The sequence below is a fragment of the Aethalodelphis obliquidens genome, unplaced genomic scaffold (assembly GCF_003676395.1).
Source record: "Aethalodelphis obliquidens isolate GAN/ISIS:26980383/991018 unplaced genomic scaffold, ASM367639v1 scaffold1, whole genome shotgun sequence".
Taxonomy (NCBI): Eukaryota; Metazoa; Chordata; class Mammalia; order Artiodactyla; family Delphinidae; genus Aethalodelphis; species Aethalodelphis obliquidens.
This window is the reverse complement of record NW_020837945.1, coordinates 65,337,714-65,364,293: the sequence shown is the minus strand read 5'-3', so window position 1 is coordinate 65,364,293 and position 26,580 is coordinate 65,337,714. Positions and strand designations below refer to the sequence as shown.

The window sequence follows — 26,580 nt, the reverse complement described above, 5'->3', positions numbered from 1 at the left end:
CATTCTGCGATGAGAACTTTGAATTGGAGGGTGGGAGTGTTGGGCAGTTATTACTGAAATCATTTATATACAACTCAAATGTCCCCCCACTACCTTACAGATACAGATGAGGTTATGTAAACAGGCAAATTTTGCTAACTCCATAGCTGGTTTCTCATTTGGGTAACTAAGCTTCATTTGTAAGGTTCCCTTTGCCATCTGGTCGCTCAAGAAGTCCACGGACCCTAGGCCCCACTCACACTTTTGCTGCTATTCCATCTCAGCTCCTCAGACAACTACTCTGTCACCCTCCCACTCTCCCGCTGCTCCAAGCCCCTGGGGCTTACCTTCCTCTACCACTATGAAAGTACTCTCCCTGCTCTGTGGTCTGCCTTTTGAAGGGTCTCGGAGCAACACTAAGCCAAAAGGTGTCACGTGGCTCACTCAGACCACTCTTTCACATTTAGCTGACTCCTCCCCAGGATGTGCATTTGCCACCACAGTAGAGGCATCAAGGGAAAATTTCAGTGTGGTCAGCACAGTGTGCCTGGAACCACCACTATTCTACCCTCAGACCTTTTGCTGATTTCTGCTCATAGAACCCAGTAGCTTCTCCCCCCATCATGAATTTTCTCCCAGGCGACAGAAGGTTCCCTTTCCCTGCTAGGTTCACCAGGTACTGCCCTTGCTACATATATTACATTTTATTATATTATATATGACATAAACTGTTACCACAGGTAAAGAGAATGAATTCTGAGAACTCCAAGGACCACTTCATTTAACCATCCCTCAAAGTGTAACTCAGTTTTTACCTCCAGGAAGTTTCCATCTGCACCAGATAGAAATTTCTTCTCCCTCTAAACTTCAGCTCCACATTGTATTTATGAATAATTGGCCTTATGATTAAGGCCTCATATCACCTTAATTACCATCTGCCTATGAAGCCTCTCATATTATTTTTACTTTATCATCTCACCTAGAGAGCTCCTTCATGCTAGGGAGCCTGTTGTAAACATTTTCTTATCTCCCACTGCTGTACACAGTAAATGCTCAAGAAGTATCTGATAAATATTAAATGAGTGATTTATAATTGTACCCCTTTGCTTCACCCACAACATCTTACCTCGGGATGCAGTAGGATTACGTTAAGTGAAAGCATCTTTAGATGCATGAGAAGATGGTTTTTTAATGTAACTGTGTTGCTCTTGTTCATAGTGCAGGGGTAAAGGGTAGGGAACTATCCTCTTCAGAACTGACCCAAAGGAGCCCATTGAATGTTTTTCTCTTGGGAATTTTGGGCTGAGAGACAGAGCCTGGCTGTCTCTGGAACTGCACAGAGCAGCACTCCAGAAACTATCCAAACCCTTGTTGATATTCCTGAAACTGCTCTGCTTTCTACCCTTCCAACTACTCGGAGACGCCCTCATATCCTTCTAAAAAGTTCTTTTGCTTAAACCAGCTAGAGGTGGTTTCTTTTCTTTTCCGTTAGGAAAACCTGATATAACAGCAGAATAAGGTGGCACATTGACAACATCACACAGATGATACTCCCCAAATAAAGGAAAATCATTACTTGTGTTATCCAAGTATCCCACTTCACTCAAATAAATTGAATTATTTTCTTTCCTTGAAGAAAAGTGTGGCTTCTAACTCTCTGAGGAAGAAATGGTAAGTTTGAGACCCAGATATTATTAACAACAAACAACAACAACAACTTCAAAAGTTATGGAGATAAAAATTATTTTCAAAACCATACATTTTACATGTCATTACACACCATCCTCATACCATCTACGCAGAGGTAAACAAATAACTGTAAAATCTGAATAACATTTGCTGTACTTAAATACAAAGATGTTCTTATTAACTCTTCAAAAGGCAGGTGAGAATTTGCATTGATCCAATTCTTACAGTCTTGTCCAGTCCCCCTTGAAGTCAACGTCTGGGCAGTCTGTAAATAGGATTTAGTTAAGCCTGCTGTCCCCATCCATCCATCCATCCATCCATCCATCCATCCATCCATCCATCCTTCCAACATTCTTCTGTGCATCCTTCTGTGTGAGGCATTGTGCTGGATAATGGAGAAATCAGGGTAAGTAAAACATGATTCCCACCCATGAAGAAGCTCACAGAACAGTAGGAGAAACAGTCAAATAACTACAGTGCAATGTGACATCATATAATACAGGCATGAGCGAAGTATTATGATAGCCTCTAACTGCCTAGAGGAATGAAAACAAGGATTCTGAAAGATGATGCTTGAGCTGGATCTTGAAGCAAAGTAGGAAACACTCCCAGGGAAATGCACCTTCAGCTCCTAAACCAAAGGACAGAAAATTTTGCTCCTAGTTTAGTGAGAAGAAAATTAAAATGGAATGATAATATCTACCAGGGCCTCCTATTGATTAGGCAAAACCACAGTACAACTCAGAAATCTGGACTGCTTAACGCCAGACTTATAGCACCTAAAAACACAGTCCCCATGAGGTTTTTTTTTTGCGGTACGCGGGCCTCTCACTGCTGTGGCCTCTCCCGTTGCGGAGCACAGGCTCCGGACGCGCAGGCTCATTGGCCGTGGCTCACGGGCCCAGCCGCTCCGCGGCACTTGGGATTTTCCTGGACCGGGGCACGAACCCACGTTCCCTGCATCGGCAGGCGCACTCCCAACCACTGCGCCACCAGGGAAGCCCCTCCCATGAGTTTTTAATACTCAAAAAAATCCAATTTTAAACACCTGCCTTATTCTATGCAATGATCTTACCAGCAGGTCCTCTAAGAAGGTCCGTAGGTTTACAATTTTGTGAAAGGGAGTTTAAAAGGCCCAACACATGTTTCACAAGTGGAATAAAGTCCCTGATTTTATATAACTGAATCTCACATTTACTAATTTTGAAACCAGTTAATACCAAACAGTTCTTAAAAGGCAAAGGCAGGGCTTCCCTGGTGGCGCAGTGGTTGAGAATCCGCCTGACGATGCAGGGGACACGGGTTCGTGCCCCGGTCTGGGAAGATCCCACATGCCGCGGAGCGGCTGGGCCTGTGAGCCATGACCGCTGAGCCTGCGCGTCTAGAGCCTGTACTTTACAACGGGAGAGGCCACAACAGCAAGAGGCCCGCATACCGCAAAAAAAAAAAAAAAAAAAAAAAAAGGCAAAGGCAAACAGTTGATTTCTCTGTGGAAAGTTTGGGCCTAAGGGACGAGGCTGGTTCTGTGTCATGAGACTATGTGGGTTTTTTTTGTTTGTTTTTGTTTTCTAAATTTATTTTATTGATTTATTTTTGGTTGCACTGGGTCTTCATTGCTGCGCACGGGCTTCCTCTATTGTGGCGAGTGGAGGCTACTCTTCGTTCTGGTGCGTGGGCTTCTCATTGTGGTGGCTTCTCTTGTTGCGGAGCACAGGCTCTAGGTGCGTGGGCTTCAGTAGCTGTGGCACACAGGCTCAGTAGTTGTGGCTCACAGGCCCTAGAGCGCGGGCTCAGCAGTTGTGGCGCACAGGCTTAGTTACTCCGCAGCATGTGGGATCTTCCTGGACCAGGGCTTGAACCCCTGTCCCCTGCATTGTCAGGCGGATTCTTAACCACTGTGCCACCAGGGACAGACTATATGGGTTTTAATCTAAAATTTTTTCTTCATTTTCAACTATGTTAGGGAGAACAGCCTGAGATTAAACTACTATCCAAATGTCTTTTTCAAAAGGGAAAAGGAAGCACTCCAACATGGATTTGCGCTAAAACAAACATCTCCTATATAAGTAAGTGCTAAAGTTGAATGTTCTAAACTCCCAACTTAACACCATTTCACACATGAAGACTCCTTGAGATCCCTGCAAGCATGGACTACCGCCAACTCAAGGAGGAAAAATATTAAGGGCGTGTGAAGAATGAGGAAGAGATGCTGTTTTATGCACAGTTCCTCTAAAAAGTAAGGACCATCTCCTAAATTTATTAAGAGGTTTTTATCTCTTCTTTTTGAAAGAGAACATAAAGAAGGGTGTGAAGGTACAAAAAGGGAACTTGAAATCCAATTGCAAAAATTGCTCATGCAATTGGCCCCCTTCTACGTGGCTTTATAGAAATCTCCTGAGTACCAAAGAGTTTAGGCTTTGACAAAAGAGATCTCCTACATCATGGCATGGCACACTACTGCTTCCTTAGACCTTTTAGGAAATAATCCCCAAGTATTTTTCACAAACCCTAAAGGGCTTTCTACATTAAAATATAGTGACAGAAATCAAGAGTAGAATAACTGCAGAACTGTGGTGATGAGTTGTACTAGTTCCAAAGGATTGACTTTCTACTCCAAACAATGAGACAAAGGGCATCATCCCATGGGCACAGTCAGTTCCAAAGTGAGGGACATACACATGTGGATGATCTGAGGCACAAGCTGTGATTGGTCCTAAGAAAATGAAAGGCAGAGTCGGGTTCAAAACCCACATCTCATGATTTCTGGTCCTTATTCAGCCAAAGTGTTGAGCTGCTTCATATCTGTATTAAACATATTTTGGATCTTTCTCGAAAGTTGCTCTTGGTGCAGCATGATAAGGAAAACCAGGTATTTGGCTTGGTAACAGTATCCAAGGTATAGGTGTCACACTCACAGTGAGCTTCTCACCACAGGATGTCTGAGATCTGCTGCCATAGAGAGGACTATGGCTCAATGATGACTACTAGAGTTCAGTTTTCAAAATTTTGGGAATAATCTGATCATAGCCTTTCCTTCTTGTTACATTATAGGACAGGAATTTAGAGTATTCAGTCAACAGGTTCTCCCAGTAACAGGTGATGTCATCCATCTGCAAGTGGTTCAGAATAAACTGGCTTCCCCTAGAGACAAGATTAACAAGAATAAAGCACACCATTGAATAATACTAGTAGCTTACACTTGAGCGTTTTTACCTGTGCCGAGCACTGTTCAGAGTACTTTATATAAATTAACTCTGATCTTCAGAACCAACTCTATAGCCATCATATCCACACACATGCATTTGGAAATAGACATGATTTTTTTTTTTCTTAAAAACAAATATGTAAACAGCCAATCCTCAGAAACAGTACTTGAATGACTTCAAAGATTTCAGTCTAACTCTACAAAGTATGGGCTTGGGACATATGTGAATGTGTGTTTTCCCCCAAGACAGCTTTGATTCTGATCATCTCTGTATAATGAGGCTGAAATTCAGGTATCACCATGGTAACAGCATTCTTATGACATTAGCTCAGGCAAAATGGGGATGATAAAGTGGAAAAAGAAAAATGAACAGAACTTACCTTTCAGCAATTTCTTGAGCTACATCATCATTTGCTTTTACAAACTGCAACAGCTCCCTAAAATGGAAAGAATTATTAGGCTCTGAAATACAGACCAAGCTCATTAGTACTAAGTCAGAGAGATCACAGAGTGAGGTCCATAGTTAATCTCTAGATATGTGGATGGTGAATTATTTCTTTTTTACAGCAAAGATAACAGGTCCTCACAGGAACAAAATAATAACAACAACAGCAACAACAAATATCTCACACACAGGCAGAAGACAATGTTGTAGTTCCGGAACATATTTGGAAAAATAGAGAAATGTTCAATGATACACATCAAAAATCAATAGTAAAGAAAAAAATTTCCCTCCTGTTTCTTGCTCTGGCCCCCAGAAGAGGGCGCTGAGCTTACATTTCTGGCCCTTCTCCATTCCTCATCCTAGCCCCTCCCTCCATGAGAGGAAACTTGCCTCCGTTTCACTGAGGTCAATTTTCATGCTGTATCTGAAAGTCCTTTTGACAATGTAACACAACTGAATACCCATATCTCTAGTCTTTGAGAGATTAGAGCTTTTTCACTGCATACTGTCTGAATGTTACATTTTAAATCAGCATTAGAGAACTTTTAAAAATTAAATCCCACTCAGCCTAGTTGGATAATAATGCAATACTATCTTTGAGAACCAAATATGAAAAATAAAAAGCTTTCAATGGAAAAAGTCATCAGGAGTAAATGTCTTAAATGGCTGGGGACTTAGAGGCAGATTGCGGGAGTCATCGGAAACTCTGCTTGGTGGAGAGCTGCTTACTGAACATTGGAGAGATCTGTTTTGACTGGGATATAGTGAACCCATGGCTTCAGCTGTGGATAGAAGAATTCCAGCCACTCGTCACCGACATGGAAAACAAGTGAACCACACAGAAAGAGGTGTTTTAACCGGAAACTTGCAGCTACACCCCGAAAATTAAACAGATACCTGGAAAAGAAAGAGCAAAATATACTTGAAACTATATGCCTACTTCCACAAATATGACCTTTTTTTCTTACTCCCTCTTACCCTTCTTTCCTTTTATTACCCCCTCTCCTTTCTTTTTCCATTTTCAGTCTTCAAGGACACATCAGCATGTCCCTGTGAAGTTTCTATAAACTCCTTGTTGTTCCAGGAGTTAGAGGTTGTTCCTGGGAATATCAGGGTGAGGGGATAAAAGGGATACTTTCTCCAGGGAGAGACTGATAGGGCCAGCAGCTGGGTGCTGGGTACAGCGGATACAAGGCTCAGATGGAAGCAACACCTCACCCTTTGCTACAAGTTTTTCTAGGCCTAAAGTCTTGAACTCATCATGGCCTCCCAAAGCCTTGGTTTTCCCATAGGGTACCCTACCTGGTCAAAGGCATGCCCTGTTCCCTATTCCCTCTTATGAAATCTGGAGAAGACAACCAGGCATACCTAATCAATCTTCAAAGAAATGCCCCCCAGAAAAAAGCTAACTTAGAAAAGAACATTTTCTTTTCAGCATTTCCCATGCATGTACCCCTGTCTCCAACCAGAGCTGCTTCTACCCTATAGTTCCCACTGTGCAGTATAATCAGCATTCATCTCTCTGAATCCCCCCACTGCCCTCCTCCTGACCTGGTTTTACATGTGCATATAATCCTTAGTCCTGGCATTTAAATATAATAGTTACATATGCTTTATTCAGGTTGGACCGTAAATTGTTTTTAATAACCTAATAAATACTTGATCTAACTTCAGCTCTTGGCTGGGCGGGGTGTGGAGAGAAGGAATCCCATCCCTTTGATTACAAGCACGCAAGCTCTTTGGAAGCAGGGACCACATTTCATGTCTCCACAGTTCCCACAGAACCTAGTTCAGAGCCTTGTGCACAGCAGACTCCGAGAAAATAATAGCTAAGTGAATTAATGTGACTTTCACAAACCCCGGCTAGACCCTAGTATTAAAACTCTCACCCAAAGTGAAGCTACTCCAAAAGCAATAGGGAAACTAGGAGAGTCAGGAGTTCTGGAAGTCTTACTTGTATTTGCAGTGATCCACAAGATGGACATCCTTAGCAGCTGGCTTTCCCAAGGTATCCTTTCAGTGAAAAGGAAGTTATTAATACTAGGAGTAGGAGCATTGAAGACCACTGTGCAGTAAGCATTGCTAAACATTTCATCAACATGACCTCATTTAAGTCTTATAATAAACAGACTCAGGAGGCATGATTATCCCACTTTATAGATGAAGCAGCCAAGGCTTTGAGAAGTTGGGAGACTTGCTCAGGGTTGCATGGCCCTAAGTAGAAGAGCTTGGGTTTCAACCTGGTTCTGTCTGATTTTAGAGTTTAAGCTCCCTTGGAACCATGTGAATCCCCTGAACTCAGAGGTCATGGCCTGCAGCACATTTCACTCTGTGTAAATCATACTGCACAGGAGGTTACAAATGGTGGCTGGTGGGCTTAGAGGTGTAGCCCACACACAAATTTTGTTGAGCTCACAAAGTATTTAAAATAAATATTCTAACCACTGCCAACATTTATAGGTGGTAGGGTGTTTCTTACAAAAACCCAGATTTCCAACTTTTCTTGGGGAAAAAAAAGGAAGATTTGGCAAAGAGAGCTCCTATTCCCCTGGGCAGCCATGACCGGACCTTCAGCACTCTCTTCTGCTCACTAGTGCAGCCCCTGGGGGTATCGGAGTTTGAGAGCCCCATCTGTATTCCAGCCACGTTAGCAGAGGGTAAACTCAATGAGGGGAACAAGTCTTGTTTGCTTTTGCAGCCTCCCATAGTAGATGCTGGGCTGAATGGATACATTTTTCATATTTTTATTTTTTAACAAAGTTTCTTAGACTGCATTTGCTCCTGTTTGAATTAAGCAGTCACATAATAAATACATGCAGCTTTACTTAGTATTTCTTAGTTTTTACTTAGTTTTTATGACAAGAAGTTTAAACATTTTTCTCATATCATCCTCATATGGTATATGGAAATTTCAGATGAGGACATTTAGGGCTTAAGGTTCTTTGAATAAGGCAAGAAAGAGTTAAGAGGATAGAGATGGACTTCAAACCAAAGAAGCCAGTCATTGCTTTCACCTTAGAATGAAAGGCGAAAGGGAGTTTTAAACAAATGAAGATGCTTATATGTCATTTCCAAAGATTCTGATTCATTCTATTCATTTTTAAGTTCTCTAGTTGGATTGTATAGTCGGGGTTGAGAACCACTGGTTTAAACCAGGGGTTGGCAAACATACAGACCACAGGCCAGATCCAGCCCACTGCTTATTTTTGTACACAACACATAAACTAAGATTATTTTTACCTTGCAAATGGCTGGAAAAAAATCCAAAAGAGAATATTTGATGACACAGGAAAATTACATGAAATTCAAATTTCAGTGCCATAAATAAAGTTTCATTGGAACACAGCCATGCTCATTCATTTACATATTGTCTACGGCTGATTTCACACTGCAATGGCAGAGCTGAGTAACTACAACCCAGACTCTAGAATCTGCAAAGCCTAAAACATTTACCATCTGGTCCTTTACACAAAAAGTTTGTGACCTCTGTTTAAACCTTCAAAATTGTATAAAATACAAGTCATAATATGGGCCAGAAAAGCAATGTGAGTTTGAAAAAGGATAATTTACATATATGCTAATTTTAGTCCATGGAACTTTCTCTATATTCATCCCAACACTGAGAGGAAACCTAATCTCAAATTCTACCCAGGTGGCAACGTTCTTTGAGTGAGAATGTTCACTGCTGTAGTTCTAGTCAGATGATTGGTGATTACTTTCATAGATTTCCAGGCCTGGTTTTTGGTGTATTCTGCATCAACAAGTTTTGGACTTTTCCGAGATAGAAGAATGAGAGGATCTCGTTCTGGACTTGTCCTATAAAAGAAACACATGACATAAAACTATGTGTCCTACACCATAATACTGTTCTCAATCTCTGAAAGGGAAGCAGTAATCGGACCCAATGAAAAAGACTGTACACACTGATGGACAATTCATTGGTTACTTTAATAGAGAAGGAGGGGGATACTAGATCCTACAGCAACTAGGAGGTCCTGGGCTGTTCTCCACTTTACCCTTCAGGGAAGGGGAGTATTTGGCCCTTCTTTGCTTGCATTCTAGTCTTTAGGATTATGTTGTTCTGGGCACTATAGCCATATCCCAGGGAATTATTTCCCTTTTCGAAGATTCATGTAACCTCTAATCACTGGTACTCATAGCTGTGTGACTAGGTAATCACCACTCACCAAAACAGCTACGTGACCTTTGTGGGGTGTGCTTTGTAAAATCCAGTATAATATTTAAATTAAAAAGAAAACTGAAAGGCTCAAACACCTGAAAACTGCATGTAGAAAAAGTCCTAGTTATGGTCCTAGTAGCAGATGGTCTTGACATTTGAGGGGTCATGGATCCCCTGAGAATCTGATGAGAACTGTGGACCCCCTCTCTAGAAAAATGCACATATCCCCATATAATTTCAAGGAATCCCTAAAACTCCTGAAGTCCACACATGGATCCCAAGTTAAGAATCTGATCTGAAGATCTGAGAACCAGAGAGGTTGATAAGGAAGCGTAAGCAGTTGCTGTTGGGCTGAAGTCCACTGCGAGTGAAGAGAGGCTGTGACCTCGGACAAGGATGCTCTGAGAAAACTGCAAAACTCTCTCCCTAAACATTCTCTTTTGTATTCATCTAACAGGTACTCATTCTGCATCTATGTGGTGGGTACTGTTCTTAGCACCAGGGATATGGAGCTGAACAACATGGACAGGGTCCTTCCCCAACCTTTTCTCTTTCCCTCTTCCTCCCTTCCTTCCCTGCTTCCCTCTCCATTTTCACCAGTCTCAGTCTGCGCTTCCACCACTATTTGGCAGCCACATGGTCTGATGAAAAAGGCAGTCAGAAGAGCTGGTGATGGTTCCCACTCAGCCATTAAGTGGCAGAGGGACTGTGGGCACGATCATAAGCTACTCCTAGGAAACTGTAATCTCTCAGGCAAGAGGACAACTCATTGCTCTGTTCAGCATTATATATAGTCAAAGCCCATCACACTCGTGGCACTTTGTAAATATCTGTTGAATGACTGGACAGATGAACTTTACTTCTTGGAATTTCAGTTCAACTTAGAGTGATTTGGGCAAATAATTTGAGTTCTTCTCTAGTCTAAAATTCTGTGATTCTATGTTTATTTCTTAGTTATCTTAGCTTTCTCTTTAAACTAGGGTTCCTCACACCCTCAAAATTACTTATATTTTGCACATTAACTGGAAAAATACTTTTGTAAAATGTCAGAAAGTATAATCACCTTGATCCTCGGAAATATGCTGTGGAATTTTTCTTTTTCCATGGCCACTGTGCTGCTGACCTAAAAATAGATTTCATTAGTTTCTATGTTTCTTCCTTAACTATATAAGGATGACTTTGAACCATTTCTGAAGATTAGTTGAGATCTTCACATTGTGAAATCAGTCTGATCCAGGCTACTCCAAAGAAAAAGCTCTAAATAACATTATGTTCCCTTTTGTTATTACTTCATTCCTATGGAGATGCTGGCAAGCAATATCTGCAAATCTACAGTTTGGTAAAATAAGTTAACAACATTGAAAGAAAAGTTCCCAAAACTAAGTGACATGTTTAGGGCTATTTAATTCAGTACAAGGAGGATTTCTTCCCCACTTTAATTAGAGTCTATTGATAAAATTAACAGGCAAAGACAACTGCAGAAAATATCAGAAACTGAATTAAGGGCAAGGAAACAAATCACTTCCTGACTTCATGTTTTAGATGCATAGGAGTTATCATCAGATTTAGTCTGATTTTCCAAAGCACCTGGTATCCCCAGAACTGTACTTAGTGCTCCATAAAGACGAAGTCCCTGAAACTCAGGTCTCAGCACCCATTACCACAGCCAGCCTTCCTTGCTGAAACTGCTAGTCCACAGATGCATCATTCTTAACTTACTTTGTAGGAACCCTTCACAGAAGTTTGTGTAGAGTCTTCCTCTGAAAAAGGAGGGGGTTGGACTGAACTGGAGTTAATGAGGGATTTGTGAGCTACTTGCTGTAATGGAGAGATTTAGAACATAAACTTTTCAGGTAGAGATACTTCTCAGATTCAGATAGTGTCCCATTTTCTCTCAGGTGAGACCACTGCTCCTATTTTCCTGGCTTATCTTCTAGTCCTTTCTTGCTGGATCATCTTTACCCGATTCTCCAGTCCAACTATTTCTCTGTCTCATATTCCCTCCCACCAAAATATAAACACTATAGCAATGGGTTTTTTTGTTTTTTTATTTTTAATGAAAAAATAGTATATACTCATTATATAAAATTCTAATAGTAAAAAAAATTCATCTGGAATCTCCCCACTTACAGATAACTACTTTTAACAATTTAATGTTTCAGTGAAGAATTTCCTTCCAATCGTCTCTCCACATCAGTGGTTCTCAGTTGGGGGAGATTTTGCCCTTCTACCCAAGGGGACATTTGGCCGTATATAAAGATATTTTTTGATTGTCACTACTAGGGGATTGCTACTGGCGTTAGTGAGCAAAGGCCAGGGATACTGCTAAAAAACCTACAACGCATAGGACAGCCCCCTACAACAAAGAATGATCTAGCCCCAAACATCAAGAGTACCAAGACTGAAAAACCTTGCTCTATATAACAGAGATCATACCATGCATGTTGCTAGCTAACATTCTTATTAGGACATATTATAGATAATAATAAGAGCCAACACCTATATAGCACTTACCATGTTCCAGGCAGTGTTCTAAGTGCTATATAAATATAAACTCATTCTCATGACCTTACAAGGTAGGTTTCATTAACCCTACTTTATAGTTGAGGCCCTTGAGAGGTTAAGCAATTTGTCTAGAGTCACACAGCTAATAAGAGCCAGGGTTTGAACCCAGAGTCCCTGTTTTTAAGTCCTATGCTACCTTTACTTTCCATTCATGCACAGTATTCCATTTTATAACCATGTCGTAATTCACTTAATTCCTTACTGGTGGGCTTTCAGGTAGTTTTAAACTTTTTTCTTTAAGAAACAACACTGAAGTGAATATCCTTGTACACACATCTTTGCATGCTTGTCTAATTATCTTCTTAGGATAAATTCTTGAAGTAAAATTGCTGGGTCAAAGGACATAAACATTTTACATTTTCATATATACTGCCAAACTACCCAACAAAAAATGCATCAATTTATACTGAAATTTTGAGCATAAACTTCCTTGGTCCCTGGGGAAAGCCGCAGACACAGACTTGAACCAAGTATCATCTCTGTTTTCTCTCTCCCTCATTCTTCCTACCCACCTACCCACCCCTCAAATGACCCATGTCTCCCGGCAAGCACTAACAGTGGCCACCATAGCTTGGTGCTTCCCCAGCCCTCTTTTATAACCCCACCCCTCCGCTGACCATAGAGTGAATTCTTTAAATGCACAGGGACACTGAATTCTTCCACACAGTGAAAAGTAAGTCAATGGGGACAAACTCCCCAAAGTTTATAAAAATAGGAAAATGCCAGGCAGACATCAGTGTAGATAAGCAAGTAGATTACTAAAGTTTAAAGGTGAGAAATGAAATCATGGGGCTAGAGATTCTGAACGGAGGGCTCTGAAAAATAAAATTGCAATTCTATAATCATGAATAGATTCAACTGAAGAATAAAAGGGGAAGGTATCAAAAGAAAAACAAATTCACTTAAGATTAGATTTTAAAACATATGCTACCTCCCTAAAAATTGCTTATTAGTTTACAAGGGCGGTAACTACACAGTAGAGGAACCTGATATAACACCTTGACCAGGTGATCAAAATTAACATCTCTAACGAGAGGTGGATACACACAAAATCATTTATGTAAGTATCTGAGCCAGCAGTGCATAAACTGAATCTAATCATGAGGAAATAGACAAAACCAACCTGAAGAGCATTCTATTAAAAATGTTCAGTGTCATTGTATCAAAAATGTTCAGTGGCCTGTATTCTTCAAAATGTCAGAGTCACGAAAGAGAAAGACAGACTGAAGAGCTACTGCAGATTAAAGATTAAAGAGACATGAGGACTAAATACAACACATGATGCTGGATTGGCTCCTGTACTGGAGGGGGAATGTGCCTTATGGGACATTATTGGGACCACTGAGTATTAAATTAATATTGTTTCCTCTAATTGACAATTGCAATGTGGTTATAAAAGAGAACACTCTTGCTCTTAGGAAATATGCATGAAAGTATTAAGGGGTACAGGGTCATAAGGTATGCAACATATTCTCAAATAGTCCAGAAAACAAGAAATTATGCATACATTACACATGCAGCCTACAAGTCCATCAAAGGACACAATAAATTAAATTATTATCCGATGGAATACCATGCAACTGTTTAAAATAATGAGGTCATTTCATATGTACTGACATGGAAAGATTTCTAAGACACCAATAAGCGGGGAAAAAGTTGCCTAAGTTGGACACATTTATAAATTTTTATGAGCATGTAAAGGTTTCATATTCAGAAAAAAATTGTTTTTAAAATGATTTTAAAAACAAAATAGATGTACAGCAGGTGGGAAAAGAGCTACAAAAAGAAGAGTGTGAAAAGGGTATTTGCAAGAACCTGAAAAAACAAAAAAAGGGTTAGAAAACTAAAGTCAGGAATAACTTGGAGACAAAAAGGTTTAAGACATTTTTATTTTTCCCTCTCTCAAAATTATGTTCATAATGAAATGCTAAGTAAGAAATGATGGTCTCAATGTCTGGAGAACATAGGAAATATTAAGTAGTCAAGTGGAGAGAATAATGCACTTGGAAACCTAGACTTCAGGCCTAAATTGGTTCCTTGACCAAGTCACTTAACCTCTCTGAGCCTGAATTCCCTCATCCCTGAAATAAACAGTTGGACAAGAACAATTTCCAGGTCCAGTTCTATGAAGTATGAGACCAAGTTATCTTAAAAAATAACTTCCTAATTATACCTACTGAATAATAAACTTGTTTCTTTACCCAGTGGCTCTAGCTGCCACTGAGGACTGCGGCCTTATATGCTTCTCCAGAGAAGGGACTTTCTCTTCATCTCATTTAAATCTCCAGTCACACTTAGTACAGGTGATAGATATCTGTGGAAATGAAGCTGAATTAAACTACTGCTTTCCCTACATCTGAGAGAATACCTAGAAAGGTGTGTTTTTAGAAGTTTGCTCATTAGGTACCGACGTTGTTGGAATGATTCATGTAAAATGTAGCTAGGTAAGAAGTACCTACAGCTTGATGACCTGGACAATCTAAATTCTGAAATAATGGCGGGGTACAGTCAACAGGCCAAGGCAGGTTTCAATCGTGAATTAGAGAGTATTTGGAATAAGCTTGTACTTGAGATATCTATGGGACATTTATACCCACACCATCCCTGCCTGAAGGACTTAGCTCTTAATTACAAAGTACATTTATGTGCTTCCAAGTAATTTTCTATCCTTCCCCACAGTATGGTCATTCACTTTTTCCTACTTATGAAAGTAACTCACTCTTATTTAGAGAAACTTAACAGTACAGAAAACTTTCAAGAAGAAGAGGCTTCTAGAATCCCTCCCACAGAAGCATTGCTGACACTTTAGGGTAAGTTCTTTTGCTCTTTTTCTATGGATATGTAAATATTTTTATACACATACAAAATTGCTTATGCTATAGTTTTTTGTCTTTCAGTTTTAGCTTAAAAGTTAGTCCTTAAAAAAAAAAGTTAGTCCTTTTAAACAAAATTAATTGTTTATACTTTACTGTTTACTTCAAGACGACCCACAGAAGGATAAATAAAACCTCTCTAAAGGACCTACCTTACCAGGTCTTCTCTGAAGAGGTCCCACCGTCCAAGACCGGTAGGATATATTGGCCAAACAGCGGGTCCTCCTTCCCAAAATGTCCAAGCAGGATACATGATATCATGGTACTCTGATGTCTTCAACAGAAACAGAGAGGTTATTCTAAGTCAGTCTCAGAGCAGAAGAAGCAGCAGCAAACTGCATTCATGCCACGGGATCTGGAAAAGGCCTTGCCCCAGTGTTATATTGTCAAAGATATATTTTCCCTAGTCTTCAAAGTCTAGACTCTAGATGCTAAAAGGCAAAAATGACCATGGGTTAAAATTCGTGGGCTGACTGAACCCCAGAATACGAAATCACACTAAAGGTCAACTTTTCCAGTTCCCCAAAGTTCTGTTTTTCTAGAGGACATACACTGTTGGAGTTTTTAGTTTAGGGAAATAATATACCCAATTCTGAATGATCACATAGCTGTCTCATCTTTTAACTGATATTACACTCGGAGTGTATACTATCTTACCAGTTCTTAGTTATTTCCTAGATAGGTCTTTTCGGAGCAAGAATTAGGAAACATAGTGCAATAGTTGAGAGTGTGGGCTCTTGAGAAAGATCATCTGACTCCACCTCTTTCCAACTCTAGGCAAGTTACTTAATCTTTCTATGCTTCAGTCTCCTTACGTTTATAACTGGATAAATAATAATATCAATAATATTACCTATCTAATAGGCTTGTTTTGAATATTAAATGAGTTAGTACATGTAAAAAACTTAGTGTCTGACACAAAGTAAACACTCAGTAAGTGTTAGTATTACCTATTACTGTGGCACTGCTGAGCTCCCATTGGTTGGTCAATAAATTGTGAGTTAGTTTTTGGTTATTTTTCTTTTTTGATCAGGGTCAAAAGTAGTGATGGGCAGAATGCGCGGGGAGGGGTGTTATCCCACATCTTTTGAAAAGAGTTTGAAGCCATTTGTTCCCTTTACATGGTAACTTCTCTTAAAATTCTGGTCACTGATAAGCCTCTAATTCTACTGTTTCTTCCATTGGAATTACATATGCAATATGCTGTTTGTCTTCTTTCAAATATTTAAAAAATGGTATGTGATTTATCAAGCACCTCAGGCATAACAGCTGCTCAAAAGAAACTGCACATTTATTATAAAGCTGACAGACTAAAATCCCTCCCTCGCAAACTAAGAGTCACTGGTTCAGAAAAAAAAGGGAGGGGATTAAAGATGAAACGAAAGTTAGTATACTGATGGTCATACTTATTATCCACAGAAAAAACAGATAAGTAATAAACACAAAGTCCTTACTGACTTACATGGGAGCCTCTATCTGTTCTTCTGAGAGGGCTTCATGAGAAATAACGGGACCAAGCACTTTTGAGAAATGAGGCTAAACCATGGGAAATGCAACACAAATGTGGCCTCAGCCCACTTGCAACACAGGAAATAAACAAGTCTAGAGAGAAAGTAAACTGTGATAAAGAAAAAGTGGGGATAAAAAGTTCCTCTGCTTTGGAGACACCAAATCAGAAATGGAGTTATTTTCTCAAAGTTCAGAGGGTTTTCTTAAACCCACTCTTCTCCTATAGAATCTCCCATCCACTCTCTTCTAGCCTCCCCCATCCCTGCCCCCAAATGCTTTCATATTTAGTCTCTAGGGAATGAAGGCCCATTCCTGCTAATACACCATTTACAAGAACCTGAGCACTAAGATATTCACTGTCCCAAGTTCCTCAAGCCCACAAGTGTGTCCTAGTACTCCTATCTCTCCATGATTAGATCCAAAGATCACCCCCTCACATATCCCTCTCGGGTATCGCCGGCATATCCCCTCACTGCATTGCTGGGGTGCAAACTGTGTGAAGTTATCTAGCACCTTCAGTCTCACTGTTAGCCAGGCTGGGACCCTGGGCTACAGTGGCCGGACAGACGATACCTAATACTATGGTTGATACATGCAATGTAGAAGCTCAGCAAATCTTTTCTTTGAATGCAGGCTTTCCCTAACTTCAAGCCCATGAGTTTTCTTGGGCCACTCTCTCCCATGCTCTGTAGGATCTCTGAATCCCACCTCCAATGTCCTAGAGGTTCCTCAGGCCTCTCTCATTCCCTACCCTCTATCCCTAGCCCTATAGACACAAGCAACCTTACTCACATCACTTATGGGTCCTCAACCCCATCTGCTCAGTCTTATCGTTCAATGACTGTGAAGCTAACAGGGACACAGACCCACTTTTGGACCTCAGGCCTCATCCTCACCATCACCCATCAGACTCTGCCACAGTCATCTCCTGCTTATATGCTAGAGGACCACCCTCCATCCCCTCATATGGCTCTTCCTATACTTACCTTACTGAAGGAGAAGACTGGAATGGCAGGCTCCATCCATTTAGGAACCTGAGGATAATCTCGTACATTGATCACCATCTCCATGTCAGGGAGGCGCCCAATAACTTCCAAAATAAAGTGTTCAACACCACTACACCTGTCAACCAGAAATACCACAACTTCACCAGAGCAGTGCCTGCTCTCGGACAAGGCAGGGTCCCGCTTACACTTTCAAAGTAAGACAAGCCAGTGTTCAGATAATCAGCCTCCTGCAAAGTGTCCTGAGAGCAATGCTCCTGAAAGGACTACTCCACTCTTCCATATGGTGCCAGTTACCTTTTCTGGCTAAGCTGCTCCAGCTTACAATACTTAATAAAATTTTCCGACTAGATCATCCTAAGTTTGAAGGGAGTGTTACTGCTACTCCCACCATTTCCTCTCCTCTTTTCATTCCCAGCATTTCTTTATTTCTCCTACACGGAACAGTTTAATTAGTAAGCAAGATACAAATTTTGATAGGAACTGGAAAAGCTGATTTTCTAATTGTGTCCCTTGGGCTTTGCATCTCACAAAGACATTATTTTTATTTCCACCATAACTAAGTCTCATAGTTTATGAGGAAGGATAGGAAACCTTTCATTACCTTCAACCTGAATACAGAACACTATTAAAATCAGTTTTGCAAGCCAGAAAGAGTGCCATGTATATAATCACAAAGACTGTAATATTGCTTTCAGAATAGACTTCCTGGGAATTCTCAGAGGATTTCTGGAAAAAAAGTGAGTATACACTGACAGCTAACTTTTCTTCCCCATCCTCTGAGGTCCTGACCAGCACTATACTGGGGGGGCAACATTCCAAGGCCTAACCAAAATTTTCTGGCAGCATGAAAATGACTGATTTAAAATATTGATTTATACACAGGGTGATAACTACAAAAAATATCAATAGTTCATAAACATAAGAAAAGATGGTCAACTGTACTACTATAAGGAAATGCCCCCAAAGCCAAACTTATAAAAACAGAGAAAGTGCTTAACAGAGGCTGGGGAATAGGGGGAAAGGACAGATGTTGTTTAAGGGTACAAACTTACAGTAAGCAGTAAATAAGCCCTAGAGATCTAATACACAGTGTACTGAGTATAGACAACAAAATGGTATTATAATTACCAAACTTGCTAAGAGACTAGAACTTAATCATTCCCACTACTATAAAAGAGAATAATTATGTAACGGGATAGAGGTGCTAATTATCACAATAGCAATCATATGAAAATAAATGTATCAGATTAACATGTTGTACATCTTAAATTTACACAATGTTATATGTCAAGTATATTTCAATAAAAAAATTAAGTATCACCATGACAAAAGAAAAAATCTAGTGAAGCTAGATGCCAGTTTTCATCAATCAGATTGTCAAAGATCAAAGAGTCTGATAATACATAGTGAGAGTGTGAGGTCTATTCTGAGCACCTGATACAAGGCTGGTGAAAGTGTAAACAGGCACAACCTCTTTGGAGGATATTTGGTTCTATTTATCAAGATTTTAAAAACACATTAATTGGCCAATTAATTTTACTCTTAGGAGTTTAGCCTGCAGATGTATTCACATGAGTGTTCAAAGGTCTAATTTCAAGGATGTTTACTGCATCATTGTTTACATTAGTCAAAAGTGAAAGGGGAGGACCTCCCTGGTGGTGCAGCAGTTAAGAATCCACCTGCCAATGCAGGGGACACCGGTTCAAGCCCTGGTCCGGGAAGATTCCACATGCCCGTGGAGTAACTAAGCCCATGCACCATGACTACTGAGCCTGCGCTCTAGAGCCCATGAGCCACAACTACTGAGCCTGCACACCTCAACTACCGAGCCCAAGCACCACAACTACTGAAGCTCACGTGCTCTAGGGCCCGCGTGTCGCAACCACTGAGCCTGTGTGCTGCAACTACTGAAGCCTGCGCACCTAGAGCCTGTGTTCCGCAACAAGAGAAGCCACCGCAGTGAGAAGCCCATGCACTGCAATGAAAAGTAGCCCCCGCTCACTCCAACTAGAAGAAGTCCATGCACATCAATGAAGACCCAACACAGCCAAAAGAAAAAAAAAAAAAATTAAAGGGGAGTGGTGGGGAAAAATTTAAGTGTCCATTGATAGAGGACTCAATAAAGAAATCCATACAATGGGTTTTTATGCAGCTATGAAAGAGTTCTCTATGTACTCCTATGGAAAAATTTCAAAATCTACCGTTACAAGGAAAGGAAAAGTAAGTTGCAGAACAGAAGATATAGCATGTTCTAGTTTGTTGATGAATCTAGATAATTGTATATGCAGAGATTATTTCTGGCAGGCTGTAAAAGAAACTGGTAATTGTAGTTGTCTCTTGAGAGAAGGACTCAGGGACTAGTGGTCTGGTGGAGGGGGGTGTACGGTGGTAGAGAAACTTCCTTTTCATTGTACATACTTTTGAGTTATCCAAATATTTTACCATGTGCATGTAACACTCCTTTTTTCTCTTTTCTTTTGAACACTTTACTGGAAATACGAGCAGATGCAATAAAGCAAGAAGAATATTAAAGATATATAATAGGAAGAGAAAATTTTAAACTGACTTTATTTGTAGATCCATGATCATCTATGTAGAAAATTTTAAGTAATCTAGCCAAAACCTATTACAGCTAGTAAATGAATTTAGAAATGTAGCATATTTTATATACTAACAATGGCCACATAGAAAATGAAATTAATAAAGTACTATTTACAATAACATCAAAAATATGTAATACCCTGTGATTATTTTGACAAGAGACATTCAAGACCTACATACTAAAATCTATGAAACAATGGAGAGAGTAATTAAAGATGTAAGTAAATGGAAAGATACACCCTATTCATATATCCAAAGACCCAATATTAATTTTTTTACTGAAGTATAGTTGATTTACAATGCTGCGCCAATCTCTACTGTGCAGCAGCAAAGTGACTCAGTTACACACATATATAAACTCTTCTTTTATATTCATTTCCATTATGGTTCATCACAGGATGTTGAATATAGTTTCCTGTGCTATACAGTAGGACCTTGTTGTTTATCCATGTGACACTCCTTTGATACTGAAAAAAATTACTCGTTAAAAAGTTTTTTAAAAAATGTATTACTGCAGTACATTTACATGTAACAGCTGAAACATTTATTTTCTTTCCCATTCAGCTTTTAAAATAGCACTCTCTCACATACGGTACAATTCTATTTATATAAAACTCTAGGAAATAAGCTATAATGAGAGAAAGCAGATCAGTGGATGCTTGAGGACGGGGGTGGAAGGAAGGCATGGCGGGGAAAGGGGGAGAGAGGGACTGCAAAGAGGCACAAGGCAACTTTTGGTAGTGACAGATATGTTATTTTGGTTATATATATACTTATCAAATTGTACACTTTAAATATGTGCAGTTTATGTCAACCATACTTCACTAAAGCTATTATTTAAATAATACTATTATTCTCTACCTTTGAAATGATGTGACTCCCATATTTTTTTTTGTTTATTTCTGGTTTTTTGGGGGGTTTTTTGCCACGCCACATGGCTGGCGGGATCTCAGTTCCCCGACCAGGAATTGAACCCAGGCCCTGGCAGTGAAAGCCCAGAATCCTAACCACTAGGCCACCAGGGAACTCCCTCCGGTGTTAATTAGACGGTGCTCCAGTTCCTCAGCAAAATCTTTCAGCTCATCCTTGAAAGGCTGAGTTTACATTTTCTTTTGTTCAGAACTGAATACTTTAAATGTCATAGATGTTTCTCAACCTGGGTGAAGTAAAAGTATCTAGACCTAGAAAGATACTTCTTTTGGCCAGATGAGAGTCTGAGATATTACACAACTGTGTCCATTTCATTAAGGACACTGGTTCTGAATATTTCGTTTTATTTCTCTTTTGTTTAACTCTATTTTCCTTAGTTGTATATGTATTAATCGTTGGAATAGGGAACTTTCAACACATTAGGACCTTTCATTGTCAGTGAAAGGTCCTGTGCTCTCTTAATATTTCTAAGAGCTCATGATTCTGACCAAAAAGCTCTGGGGTCTGGAATAAGAGCCATGTGCCTTTCAGAAACTTTGAGAGTGCTACTTAATTTGATCTGGAGACTGTTCAGCTAACTATTAAAGTCCAACAATGGACTTTCAAAGTCCAACAATGTCTATATTCACATTTTTTTTCTCATTTGTAGAAATTACAAATTCCTCTATGCTCATAATTTGTAGTTAAAGTCTCTATTATTGTTCCAAGTAATGAAACAAATGTCTATTTAAAATACCTCAGTGATTTTCCCCACTACCACCTTATTTGCCCCTGACACTTGATAACCAAAATTATGATTACCTCAGAGTGTGGGATATTAAATGATCTTTATTTTGTTGTTATTGTCCTTGTTTTTACATATTTTACATTACAGTGAAAGTATACTAATTCATAATAAAGTTGTTATTATGAACAAATAATATAAATCCTTATGACCAAATGGATGCATGTTTTTTACAATACTGCTTATTTATTTTACTTGTAATGACATAACATCATTTAGAAAAAAGATCTTAGTAAGGGAATATCCTGCCTTCTGGGTTTTGTACTTTGTAATTTTATAAAGAGTAGAGGTTTTGTTTTGTTTTTTTTAAAGACTCCTGGGAATTCCCTGGTGGTCCAGTGGTTAGGACTCTGTGCTCTCACTGCCGAGGCCCTGGGTTTGATCCCTGGTCAGCCGAGTGGCAGGGCCGGAAAAAAAAAAAAAAGACTCCTAAGAGGAAGGTTTATCACTTGTTGTACATAATGCTGCCTAACGCCAACTTCCAGGCTTAGTCTGTGACCCTCCCTGCTCCCCGCCAGCTCTCAGCCCACTGATATGTAACTTCAGCTCTCACACCTGAAGTCCTGGCCAGTGGAGCCTGCGTAATCTGCAGCACCAGTTATTTCTCTTGCTTTTCCACCACCTTCCTTTGAATACTTGGTATCTAGAATAGTAGTTGGCCCCTGACAGTCAGTCAACGCTTCTCCTCCTCCTTCAGCCCAGCTCACTCATGCTAGGTCTCATCAGCCTGTGTCCTGCAGCTACTATATCTGGGGAAGGAGAAAGGGCAGAGTCACAGCCAGTACAATCAGTGATGTGCCTCAGCCTTACAAAGAGAGAGGAGACAGGCTTTGATATAGGAGAGAGGAGAAGAGAGGTTGGCAAGAAAAATTCCCAGGCAAGCAGAAGAGTTTGTCACTATTTTGTAGTCCTTCTGAAATGTGAGGAAGGGTTTACCTGTAAGTCCCTTTCATTGGGACTTATCAGAAGATATATGTACCTCATAGCTCTTACCTTGAGGGGAACATGCAGTCATTTTCTCGGTATAATCTGTTCTTAATGATCTGATAGTGGGTCCCTAGCTTCCGTCTCACTACCTCCGCCATCATCTTCCTGGAGATACCTCCTCGGAAAGGGGTCAGATCCTCTTCTATGACACTGGGAAAGAATGGGAATCATCAGAGAAGGCAGGCCAAGAGAATAATACCATTCCACCTACTTCGTATCTGTGGGTCTAGGCTTAGTATTAGAGAACATGTAAGCTATGGGAAAGAATAGAGGGCAGGAATGAGCAACCTCTTTCCTGGAAGCACCTTAGGCGATCTAAAATATCAACAACAACAAAACCACAAAAAAGAAAAAGCAAGTCAATATCTCTTCTACCTCCCTCCATCTGGATTGCCCCTCCTTGGCCTGATGCATATTCCTCCTTCACTGCTCATGCCACACCCACGTCCTCCCAGTCACTGCAGTCCCACTGACCTCCCCTTCTTTGAATCTCACAGAAGGTATGGTTTATGCCTTACAGCCTGACACTGTTTGAGTCCCATGTTCTAGTCTGTTTGGCCCCTACCACCCTGCATACTCTAGCAGTATGTATGACTGACAGGAGTAACCAGAAATTACACTATTTTGAATCCCTTTTAAAGTTCAATACATAGCAAGTTTTCAGTAAGTATCACACACATCAGGTGAATTTTTTGAGGAATCACAGAATAACATAATGTGGAGTTAAAGGACCCTGTTATTTAGCTGATGAGGAATCTGAAATCTAGAGAAGTGAAGTGTCTCGGATCTGGGACTTGGATCTGGGACTAGAACCCAAGGCTGATTTCAAAGTAATCTTTCTACCATAACACACTCCAGCCCTAATTTGCATACATTAAAGATAACCAACAAGAAACTTATGATTCGATTCATTTAAATATATGTTCATTCCTTCAACAGTATTTATTGAGTACTTACTGAGAGCCAGCACCGGGGATATGACAGTGAATATAAGACATAGGTCTTGACCTCAAGAAGCTTTCAGTCCAGGGGAGAAAGCAGACAAGTACATGTACTAATTCCCACAACGAGTTAACAGGCACCTGGGCCTCTCCTCTCCCAGGGTATTTTTATCCCCCAGAAATATAAGAAAACCACCACAAGGACCCTGTCTGCTCTCAAAACATGCTTGGCTCTCTGACCACTGCAACCAAGGTCTCTTGGGGATTTTAGGGAATTTCCTCCTGACAAGATCTAAATTCTTAAAGACACGTCAAAGAAAAGAACTCACCCATGGTAGCAGCTGCAGTTTTGACTTGAACATGGTTCATAAATCTCCAAAGCCCTGTTAATTTGGTCAATAAATACTTTCCATTTTGAACCTTCAAAGAGTGAAGTAACAAAGTTAACAAAATACTCCTGAGCACTCTTATTGACTAGCAGCAAGCAGGCAGAACCAACAGAAGGTCAAAACTTTTAGACACCCTCTTCTCATCCCACTGGTGGAAATGAACCTCCAGGAAGGATTCATTCTACAATTCTCCTGCACTCAGGTCAAGTCTGCCCCTTTACTCGGGCTGCCAGGTATCCAAGAAATGGGAAAAATTCCACGCTTAATGCCTGACACTCAGAAGGTTATGGATAAACTGGTGACACGGATTCTCAACTTTTACTAATCAAACTGAGCTCCACAAAGAGGATCGATTAAAAGCCCCAGGCATTATTAACCTTCCCTTCATCTCTTCTGGCAATGGACTAAGAACACTACACACACACACACACACACACACACACACACACACACACACACACACACACACACACGAATTATCCCCCAGTGTGTTAGGGAGGTGCGGGGTAGCCGAGCGTGGGCCATACCCGCTGTGGGTAAACAGGGGCATGGCCGTCCCCTCCCCTCTATCACTCAATTCCGGAGGATGGGTTACTCTCCAGGGTCCTAGGCAGGAGAAGCACTACCAGACACCTAAACGCACTCTCCGCTCCGAGGTGCCCCCGTGCCCCCTGCCCAGCTCTGCCCCGCAGCGGCCACAGCACGAGCGTGGCGCCGGCCGCAACGGGGAGCGAGGGGCGCGGGAGAGCGCCTCGGGACCGGGCCAGACTCCGAGCCCCAGCGGTGGGCTCGGCCCTGTCCGGAGCCCACCTGACTTCTTCTGGCAGCCCGGCACCGGGGGCAGGAGTAGCAACAGCAGCCACAACCGAAGCTGGGAGCGCACCCACCGCTCCATCGCCAGCCCTCCCACTGCCAGGTCCAGGCTGCAGCGCGAGCGGGCGGAAGCGCAGCCCCGCACAAAGATGGCCGTGGAGCCGCACCACGTGGGCGGAGGGCCGCCCCGCCGTGAGACTGCTGCGCTCAGCTCTGCCTCCGGATCCTGGTCCCGAGCCCGGCCAGCCGCAAAGTGTCCCTGGGAAGGCGGCGCGGGGAAGCTGGGCACCCACGGCGCAGCTAACCACAGTGCGGTGCGGGGTGGCTGTAGCTGACCTGCTCGTTTGTTTAGAGCCGAGCTATCCACATATCCACATATATAGCTCTCTCTCTCCCTCTGTCTCGCGCGCGCTCTCAGGTGAAATCGGATCCCAGGAGAGAATGAATAAATGGCACCCCCAGGGAAAAATATGTGTAATATTTGTCTCTTACATTCCTATAACATCTTGAAAACATCTTATTCTCTGCAGCCAGAAAACTGAAGGCCAGAGAGGATATGTTTTTCGCCCACAGATTCACAGTTACCGGCACAAGCTAGGCTAGAAGTTCTTTCACAACCTCGAACTGCTTCTTACTAAATAGCATAGATTTGTTGAGCTGCTGAATGTGTACAGTACTGTTAGACCCCAAAGGGTTGCAAATAGTATATAGCACACATCTCTTTGTAATAGCAGTTTATAACAGTTGGGGTGACTCAGGGAAAAAAACAGTGGTCAACATTTTGCTGTTCAGTGTAGGTATACAGCTATATATGTTATATAAAGGAAAGTGTAAATGAAACGGCTTATTCGTTCTTGCAGTCTTGTCTTTAAACCCCAAGCTCTCTGTGAAGATTTTCTTGGGATTGACACCACAACCCACAGAGCTTAGTACCGTGTCTTGCATGCTGTCTCTGGACTTTGGGCATACTTTTTTTTTTAAAAATAAATTTATTTATTTATTTTTGGCTGCGTTGCGTCTTCGTTGCTGCACGCGGATTTCCTCTAGTTGCCGCGAGCTGGGGCTACTCTTCTTGGGGTGTGCAGGCTTCTCATTGGGGTGGCTTCTCTTGTTGCGGAGCATGGGCTCTAGGTGCACAGACTTCATTAGTTGTGGCACACGGGCTCAGTAGCTGTGGCACACAGGCTTAGTTGCTCCACGGCATGTGGGATCTTCCCGGACCAGGGATCGAACCCTTGTCTTGTGCATTGGCAGGTGGATTCTTTAACCACTGTGCCACCAGGGAAGTCCCCTTGGGCATACTTTTAATGTTATACTTATTGTAATAAATTGTAATTACTGTGTTTTCCTGGTGTCTTGTTTCTTCTACTACACTGTGAGCTCTTTGGGATATTCACTTTTGTAACTCCACCATCTACCTAGTCCTTTTCTTAACATAAAATAAGCGCAAGATTTGTTGCTGAAGCACGACTTCGCGGCTCGATCTCCTTTACCTAGCAGTGACTTGAGCTCAAGTAATGTCTCCCAACCTCCCCCATCTGTAAAAAGGGGGTTGATAACTTGAACACGGTTGTTACTTGGAGTCCATGAGATAACAGGAATAAGCCCTAACGTGGTTGTCCGCACGTCGTTGGAGCTTGGGAGGAAATACGTTGGTTAGTACTAGCGGGGAAGGCGGGGCCG

At 41.2% G+C, this 26,580-nt stretch overlaps 1 protein-coding gene across 6 annotated transcripts; it reads right to left on the bottom strand.

Annotated features, from left to right (window-relative positions):
- Positions 1–1,701: 1,701 nt before the first annotated feature.
- Positions 1,702–25,137, bottom strand: POGLUT1 (protein O-glucosyltransferase 1). Of its 6 annotated transcripts, XR_003432589.1 has the most exons (13): positions 24,895–25,122; positions 24,025–24,115; positions 22,761–22,904; positions 17,432–17,567; positions 16,399–16,472; positions 15,094–15,210; positions 10,562–10,621; positions 9,035–9,134; positions 7,273–7,331; positions 6,048–6,215; positions 5,254–5,310; positions 4,584–4,809; positions 1,702–2,053 (listed from the first exon to the last, which is right to left on the bottom strand). XR_003432589.1 is itself a non-coding variant. In XM_027105423.1 (12 exons), the coding sequence occupies exons 1-12, from the start codon at positions 24,977–24,979 to the stop codon at positions 1,951–1,953; spliced, it is 1,194 nt and encodes a 397-aa protein (XP_026961224.1). In that variant the 5' UTR covers positions 24,980–25,137; the 3' UTR covers positions 1,702–1,950. The 6 variants fall into 6 exon arrangements, 3 of the variants coding, with proteins under 3 accessions (XP_026961224.1, XP_026961215.1, XP_026961236.1); XR_003432590.1 differs by lacking the exon at positions 16,399–16,472 and having other exon boundaries at positions 15,089–15,210; positions 24,895–25,048; XM_027105423.1 differs by lacking the exon at positions 4,584–4,809 and having other exon boundaries at positions 24,895–25,137.
- Between the last annotated feature and the right edge of the window lie 1,443 nt (positions 25,138–26,580).